The following is a 9,740-nucleotide window of genomic DNA, read 5'->3' on the forward strand; positions in this document are numbered from 1 at the left end:
GTGAAAGAAGGAAATACATGTCTGTATTACTTTAATCTATATATTAACAGACATAATTGAAGACCTTCAAAAGGCAGTGCATTTGTCATAGGTCTAACATTGAAAGAGTTTAAGAGAACATAACTTTGTCCTATACAAAGTGAGTTGAAGAAGCTTTTGTAAAGAGAAAATATACAGAGTTCCCAAAAGGGTTATCAGGAGTTGTAAGTCTACCACTCCAGGACTTTACAAGTGTCCTGAAAGGAGACTGTGGGTGATAGCCAACACTTAAAACAGAAACAGAAGCAAAGATGTACTTTCAGTAATCAAGACTTCTATGCATGAAAACTTATTTTATGGCTTGAATTTGAAATGCTTCCCCTACTCCTGTGTTTGAACATGCAGTACCCCAGATGGTGATGCTAATTTGGGAAGCAGTGATGTCTTATGAGGTGAGGCCTGGATGATAGGCCAACAGAAATTGATCTTTTAAGCTATGCCTATATCTGTTCCTGTTTTGCCTTTTCTACATGTCCTAATTCACCTTGTAAAAACCCATCACCAAAAATTCTTACAGACACAGACCCCATCATGCCTGCCCTGCTATGATGAACTGAAATCCTCAGAAACCAGGAGGCAAAATACACATTTTCTTCCTAATGCTGCTTCTGTTATGTATTTTGTTACAACATGCAAAAATAATATACCTTTCATTAATAAAAATGTTAAGTTTGACTACTTTTTAAATGGATATAATGACTAACAACACATAAAATAGTTAATAGATCACAGTTAAGTACATAATCTAGTGTAGTCAAATTAGAGTTATTGAAAATTGAAGCTATTTTGTTAACTTACGTTTCATGGGTACCAAAAAAGAAGATAGGGTACTTGTTTGCTGGAGGCTTCACAGCTCCCTCTGGGAGTTCATCAATCTATTAAAGATAAATTTAGTTATGAAATACTGTAAACACATATAAACATTGTTTTGAATTTATTGCTAATTTCAAAATAAAATTATTATAATAAAACTCTAATAGTTTTTTTCTCAAACCTAGCAAAATTATTCTAACCATCCTATTTGGCCTACTTAAAACTGTAAATCGGTTACACCCATTACAATAATTTATTGAGCCCAAACTATTCATTTCTTTTGACTTAAGAGTTACTCCTGGAAATCTGTCCTAGTGAAATAAAATAAGAGAGAAACAAAGCTGTACTTTTTATTAATACCTTTCAAGTTCCATCTATGATCTTTTTTATTAACATAATATTTTATCGATATGGGAATCTCATATCATGCACCCCAATTGAGTTCACCTCTCCATCCTCCCATATCTACCTCCCTTCCTTCACATCCTCCTGCCTCTAAAAAAAAAAAAGGAAAAGAAAGAAAGAAAAAGTCCAAGCCCATCATGCTGTACTGACCATCTACTCCTTGTACACGGTCAACCTCCTAATGGCCAGCCCCCCAGAGAAGCTGAGTCCTTCTCCACCTGCACCCCCTGTCAGAAGCCATCAACTGTGGAGAGCTACACCTCAGCATTCCCACACATTTTTTTTTAAGTTCTCTTTGATGGCTTCCTCTCTAGGCTGTCACTTCTTTTGGGGAAGGGTTGGAGTGGAGGCAGGGGTTATCACAGAGGCCTTTTATATTCCTCTCTCAAGTGTGTACCTACAGTCATTGTTAACACTGCAAGAATGGATTCCTTGTCGCTCAGTCACTGGGAGCAGGGATCCTAGGCTCCCACATGGTTTCTAGCAACAGCACAGGTCCCTGAACACCCACTGGGTCTCTGATTGCAGTACCAACTGAGAACATTGCTATGGTCCTCTGCTGAAGCACAGGCAACTGAGCAGCATGGTCCCTGGGAGAAGCATGGACTGTGGAGGGCTTTTGAGGAGGCCCAATCCAGTAAATAGACCATTCTTCACTTGCATGATCCTGTGGCTGGGCAGCCTGTTAGGGGGGCTGACTCTGTGCAAGCTCCAGGCTGTTGTACACCATCCTGTTAGTCCTACTGGGTGACAACCTGCTCCTCTATCAACTATGCTGACAAGTCTCCAGTTCTATTGTGCACGCACCATTCAGATCCTCCATCTTCCCTATTTCTCTATCACATATTGGTTAATCACAGTGGCACTGGAAGCTATAGGATGTCACACAGTATACCCTTTTGCCCAAACATCTTTACATGCAAATTTTCATTGCAAGGAGTTGTTGGTCTGATTCAAAGCCCCTGGCTTCTGCTACACCATCACTACTGGATCCTTGCTGAGCCTCCTCTATGATATTCTGCTATTGACCAGAGTCACTGATATCCTGTGGCTATGCTTCCACAGGACCAGTCCCTTCATGCACTCTAGATGGAATAAATGTTGGGGTGGGCCAACTCAAAGCCTTAGATCTGTGCTTGGGTGGTAGCTGAGTGGACCTCTGCCAGCGATGGCTGGTTAGGAGGTGGAACCAGTCCTTCTGCCCATGCCATCAGTGCTGCCCGTGAAAAAATCTGCACTACACTTGTTTGTTTATTTTATGGATATCAGTGTTCTATCTGTATGTACACATGCATAGCAAAAGAGGGCATTAGATCACAGATTGTTATGAGCCACCATGTGGTTGCTGGGAATGAACTCAGGACTTCTGGAACAGCTGCCAGTGCTCTTAACATCTGAGCCACCTGGGCAGCGCCCCCCCCCCCCAAAGCTGTATTTTTAAAAGCGATGACAAAGACATATCCCTAGAACATGTTTCAACACAGGGAGCGTTATGAGAACTAACTGCATTGTTCTGTAAACATCAGTCTAAACCATGGTGAGTTTCTCCATCCATGTAAGCCTGAAAGATGCAAACATATTATTTCACTTCCATGTTCCAGATTCTACAGCTTTTTGTTGAATGCATCATTCTAGTTATGTATCAGAACCATTTCTGGGGTTTTCAAAAATAAAAACAAGTCTGCTCTTCTCAAGACCTACCAGACACTATGTACCACTGAGGCTGAAAACTTCAGATAGCATAAGGCCTGAATTTCTTAGATTATTTTTAAAGATGATCATTCATCTCCTCATATCATGACTCAACAACATAAAACTACATGGAATTATTTTTAAGCATGCTATTTTTAATTTTTTTTTGTTGCTATTGAGACAGGCTTTATGTTGTAGCTGAGGCTAGCCTGGAACTTACTATGTAGCTCAGGCCATCCTGCAACTTACAATCCTCTAGCCTCTGCCTCCTGCATGCTGGGATTACAGATAAGCACCAGCATACCATTTTCTCTCACAGCCTTCTCTGATGGCTGAACTTCCCACCTTTTAGAGACACATGCTGTTCAATTACAAAAATGAATATCTGTTTATAATAACAAAATAATCTATAAGACATCATCAGCAATTTCCCAATGTGCTTATATAGAAATGGTTTCTAGTTATAATACAGCTTTCCAATTGTAATTTGAACATTTTTAACCCTTGCAATCACAAATGAGGGGTTCTGAGATTTAAGGTGTAGTAACATACTAAATCTACCTGTTGGCCATGCTTTTCTCTGGAAGCTAGATATGGGTCCTGACTGTCACTTACTGGCTATGTGACCTTGGGCTAGTTACTCAACTGTAGTTTCTTCTTCTCTTCACACGACACATATTGTTGCTGTGACTATAAAGTGAAAGGTAGTTTAGAATCCCTAACACCAGGTACTCAATAAATAAAGTTATATAGGTAATTATTATTACCATCAACCTGTGAAACTTTCTAGGGGCTGTATCTTGGTTTTGCGTGTGTGCACATGTAACAGGCCCAAGGACAACAGTGGGTGCCTTTCTTCAGTTGCTTTCCACCTTATTTTTTGAGACACAGTCTTTCCCTGAACATGAAGCTTATTAATTCTACTACGCTGGACAGCCAATGGTCTCCAGGGACCTAGCTGCCCGTTTCTACTCTACTAGGATCTAAACTCAGGCTCTCATGACTCCCTACCAATAGTGCTTTTCCTAGCCGCTGTAAGGTCTAAGCGTGTTTAAAATGTTATCCCTAATACTGCTGCTTAAATATGGTTTGGGAATATCCCTCAATGGTTCATCTTTTGGAAGACTGTAGTGTAGTGATGTTAAGAAGTAGTGGTACCTCTTTTTTGGAGCTTGGGAGGTTGTCCTGGAAGAGATTACAGTAGTTCTCATAGGCTCTCTCAGCTAGCACGTCTAACAGTGAGCTTTTATTAAAGTTGAAGTCTGACTCCTAAAGGACTCTGTCATTTCCTATCTTTCTTTGTAGTATTTCCCTTTTGATACATTTCTATCATTATGTAATCATTCACCACAATATGATGAAGGGAAGGGGCCCTTACCAGAACTGGTGACATGCTGTCTGGATCTTCAGCACCCACCCACAAAATTCATTTATCTACATATGGCAAATAGTGGTTATCAATCGTTGTTGTCATAATGGTTAGAGAAATCTAACATGTCATAATGAAAAAAAATCTCATGACTTTGTTAAGAAAAAAACAGAAACAAATACTTTGTGTTTATAATTGAGTACAATCTTAAGTATGTATTTTTAAAGACAGGAACTAAGAAGGAATAGGAAAATATAAACATTTAAGTGTGAGGTCAGTGTGGTATTAAAGGGGAAAAATTCTCCTTCTTCAATTTCCTTGTCATAATTTGTAAAAATAAACCTTTCTATTAGAGGACTATAATTGTAATTAAATAAATAGAGAATTTCTTGTATTTCTTTACTACTGCTGTTTTAATCACACCCTAAAGATCAAAACAAGCCATTTCAGTGTGCAAAATATTTATTTCTGAAAATCAAAAAATTTTGTGACCAGATCTTCTTATTATAACATGTTCCAAAATTAGTCTGTTGACTCTAAACAATCTTGGAGCTCGTCAACACATATTTTAGGTACTGGACAACAGAGAGCACAGGACTACAGCCCCCAGGAATCTGTGTTTTAAGAAGTCACCAGGGCATTTTGACACATACTGAAAGACTTGTTTGCTTGTAGCTTTTGTAGACGTGCTGACTCCTAGTCAGCAGGTCCAGGTGGGAGGAGAGAGGTCCCAGTCTCGCTGGGGTCTCTCCAGGGCTGAGTGGAATGGCGAGTACACGGAGCTGAGAGTCTTGTCGAAGTAGGAACTCAACTTTATGGTATCAGCCTCTCACTTACATTAAGTTCGGAACATAAGGAGGGTTTTTTCGGTGGGGTAAGATGATGAAGGAAGGCAGGGAAGGGTGGTGGAGCATATGGAGTGACTGACAGGGCCAATGGTAAAGCTCTGTATCAGCAACGGCAGGGCAGAGGCAGGGCCAAACAGGTCTTGCTAGGTCACCCCGATATGGAAGTGACTGAGACAGGTCTCAAATCTGGAGCCAGGCTTAGGCTCTCCCACAAGGCCACAGAAACTCAAGCCAGGCTTGGGTTTGTGTCCTCAGGGCCCAACATAGATGAGCTGTATGTAGTGTTTGTACTTACATGGAAGTCCTCTTAAGGCTTTTTGTATTTAAGATGCAAAAATTCAAGACTGCAAAAATGTATCAATGCAAGCTTGTTTTCCTAATTCTTTAAGGAATTACTGTTAAATATGTAGCATTTAAGAAATATTTTTTATAGTAACTGGAAACTCATAAGTGTTTAAAAGAGAGTAATCAAATTCGAAGAGTTAAATTATGGAACAGATGAAATTGCTTTGATATAAAAGCAGCTATCTGTCTGACTAGAATCACTATGGTGTATAAAATAAGCAAACATTTTGCTATTTAAAATAAAATGGACTTGTTTTCCTGTCATGGCATTAACTAATTCTGAACTTTAAAATTTTCTTACACTACTGTGAAGCTAATATTTCCACACAATGTTTAAAATTAAGGAGAATATAAACAAATTACAATTCTGAGAGATTTTGTTTTTTCTTTGTAGTTTCACTATGTAGCCCATACTGGCTTCAAACTCTTGACTCAGCTTTCTGAGTGCTGAGATTACATGCATCTCTACCACAACTATTTCTCTGTGTTTATAAGCATGCTCACCTCTGCAGAGGCCAGGCCACTGGGTGTCTCCCCCATGGGTCTGGTTTACTCCTTTGAGGTAGGATCTCATCTGGGGAGAGTGGTAGGAACAGTGATCCCTCTGCCCCATGCCCAAGCTGGGGTTACAGGTACAACTTGTTACACTCGTCTTTCTGTGGGTACTAAGGGTGCACATGCAGGTCCTCTTGACTGTACAGCAAGGACTATTACCTGCTGAGCCATCTCTTTACCCTTACAACTTGGAAAATGTAACAAGAATTACTTTCTGTATATCAGTCATAATTGCCAGTGTTTAAGGACCCTTTCTCCCTAGCATTAAATTGAGTTAACTAAAAGAGAATCTATATTCCACTGGAGATGTGGGAGGCACAGCAGGGGGTCTGCTGCAGAGCTGGGGCTAAGACTGGTTTTGGATGAGCTGAGGGAGAGGTGAAGATCTGCAGTCAGCCAACTTGCTTCCCTGATCAGAGAGGCCTTTGGGTTCCCAGGAAGTGCCTGCTGGAGTTGGGGGCTGGGATTTAGCAACAGTGACATGGTTAAGAGGGGAAGATCTGTGTGATCCATTGGAGATGAGGGTAGGGGAAAAGAGAGGCCTAAGAAAGTCATCTGAAGCAGAGCTAGGGAGTAGACGCAAAGCAATTCCCTTAAAATCAGATACACAATATATATATTATATGTGTATATAATATATATATTGTATATATATTGTATATAATGTATATATTGTGTACACAATATATATATTATATTGTGTATATATATATAATATATACACAATGTATATATTATATATATATATATAATATACACACACACATATATATATGATAATATATATATATATTATATACACACACACACACACACACACACACACATATATATATATATATATATATATATATATATGATAATATACATAAATGACCCTAAAAATTCCCCTGTGGAATTAATTCCTACAACTGATAAATACTTTCAACAAGCTTTTCAGCTGATATCCATTTTTAACTGGATACAAAATTAACTCCCAAAAATCAGTAACCCTATATCCAAATGACAAACAGATTGTGAAAGAAATCAGGGAAATACTATCTTTCACATTCTCCTCAAAGAATATAAACTCTATTGGGTAACTCTAAGCAAGTGAAAGATCTGTATGATAAAAATTTTAAGACATTGAAAAAATAAATGGAAGAAGGTATTAGAAGATGGAAAGATCTCCTATGCTCATGGTCAGTAAAATTAAAATAGTAAAAATTACCAGTCTATCAAAAGCAATCTGCAGATTCAACACAGGCTCCATTAAAATCCCAATACAATTCTTCACTGATTTTTTTTTTTTAGATTTATTTATTTATTATATGTAAGTACATTGTTGCTATCTTCAGACACTCCAGAAGAGGACATCAGATTTCATTACAGATGGTTGTGAGCCACCATGTGGTTGCTGGGAATTGAACTCAGGACCTTTTGGAAGAGCAGTCAGTGCTCTTAACCTCTGAGCCATCTTTCCAGCCCCACACAGATGTTGAAAGAACAATTTTCTACTTCATATGAAAAACTCAAGATAGCTAAAACAATTCTGAATGACAAAAGAACTTCTGGAGGTATCACAACCTCCTATTTCAAGTTGTATTACAGAGCATTAGTAATAAAAATAGCATGGTACTGGCACAAAAACATACACATACACACTGCTCTATGGAATCAAACTAAAGACCCAGACATAAATCTACACATCTATGGACACTTCGTTTTTGATAATGTGCCAGAAATACACTCTGAAATAAAAAAGTATCTACAACCAATAGTGCTGGTCAAAATGGACAACTGCATGTAGAAGAATGCAAATAGATCCATACTTATCCCCTGCAAAACATTAACATTAAACCAGAAACCTGAACCCAACAGAAGAGAAAGTGGGGAATAACCTTGAACTCACTGGTACAGAAAGAGTCTTTCTGAACAGAACACCGTTAGCACAGGCACTGAGATCAACAATTAATAAATGAGACCTCATGAAGCTGCAAAGTTTCTGCACAGCAAAGGACACTGTCTTTCAGACAAAGCGATAGCCTACAGAATGGGAAAAGATTTTTACCAACTACACATGTGATAGAGAGTTAATATTCAAATATAAAGAAATAAAACACCTAGATATCAAGAAAATAAATAACTCAATTAAAAATGGGGTACAGATATCAACAGAATTCTTAAAAGAAGATATTCAAGTGGCTGAGAAACACTTAATGAAATGTCTTAGGGTTGATGAAACCATGATCAAAGCAAACTAGGGAGGGAAGGACTTTCACTTTCACATCACTGTTCATCATCAAAGGAAGTCAGGAAAGTACTCAAACGGCAGGAACCTGGAGGCAGGAGCTGATTCAGAAAGTATGCAGGGGTGTGACTTCTTGGCTTGCTCAGCTTGCTTTCTTATACATGCCAGGGCCACCAGCCTAATAGCACCATCCCACAATGAGGTGGGCCCTTCCCTGTCAATCACTAATTAAGAAAATGACCTACAGCCTGATCTGATGGAGGCATTTTCTCAATTGAGGCTCCCTCCTTTCAGATAACTCTAGCTTCTGTCAACTTGGCATAAAGCTAGCCAGCACATTAGGAAATCCAAATCAAACTGGAGATTTCATCTTACACCCCTCAGAATGACTAAGATCAATAACAAGTGACAGCTCATGCTGGCAAGGATGCAGAGTAGGAGAAACACTAATCCACTGTGGATGGAAGTGCAAACTCACACAGCCACTATGGAAACCAGTGTGGCAGTTCACCAGGATATGGAATCATCTGCCTCGAGATTCAGTGATACCAGTCTTGGTTATAGAGCCAATGGACACTTGTCCTCCTACAGAGACATCTGCTCAAACATGTCCACTGCTGCTCTATTCAAAGTAGCCAGGAATTATAAATAACTTAGATGTCCCCCAACAGAGGAATTGGTGAAGAGAGTGTGGTACATTTACAAACTGGTATTACTCAGCTATTAAAAAAGCAGCAGCATGAAATTTAGGATGGGGAAAGGGAGCAAAAACAGGAGACAAGAAGGAGAGACAAGTGGGGAGACAGAAGGGGATGAGGGAGGGAATGGGGGAGAAAGCTAATACTAAAGGCCATCTGAGGGGTAGTGGGGAAACTTAATACAGTAGAAGCTTCTAGAATATTTACATATATGAAGGTGATATAAATTGCCAAATACTGGGGGACAGAGCCCTACCTGGAAGCTTCCAGTACCAGGATTTGTTGTTGGCCAAAGGCATCCTGTGAGAAGCTCCAAACAGCCCAGGCCAAGATTACAGGTTGCCCTTCACAAACTGATGGCAAGGCCTTATTGCTGAAGGCAACACCCACAACTCACTGAACGAGGAGAAGCTGAACTGGTGCCTAAACCTTAAGTTCAGTGTTCCAGTGTCTTTGGCACATGAAGGTACTCTACATGCTACTATAAGAAATGTAAACACCAACCCAGCCATGAAACCTTACGTCGATGTCCTGCCTTTAAAATATGCTAGGGCAATGGTGGCACAAAGACTGTAGAAGCAACCAACCAATATCTGATTTAAGGACCTTAAGGACCACTCCATGAGATGGAACCCATATTCACTGCTTGGATGACCTGAGACTAGATAGCCCAGGGACCTAGGGTGAAACCAACTGATTATACACACACACACACACACACACACACACACACACACACACACACA

General features: G+C 39.5%; 1 protein-coding gene across 1 annotated transcript in view; it reads right to left on the minus strand.

The window, feature by feature from the left end:
* The window catches only part of Hdgfl3 (HDGF like 3), a 55,094-nt gene that overhangs the window by 21,582 nt on the left and 23,772 nt on the right, over positions 1–9,740 (minus strand). Inside the window, exon 2 of the mRNA XM_021188151.2 lies at positions 838–914. Coding sequence (XP_021043810.1) covers positions 838–914 — 77 coding nt within the window. The remainder of the gene's footprint in view (positions 1–837; positions 915–9,740) is intronic.

This window comes from Mus pahari, chromosome 1, assembly GCF_900095145.1.
Source record: "Mus pahari chromosome 1, PAHARI_EIJ_v1.1, whole genome shotgun sequence".
Lineage (NCBI taxonomy): Eukaryota > Metazoa > Chordata > Mammalia > Rodentia > Muridae > Mus > Mus pahari.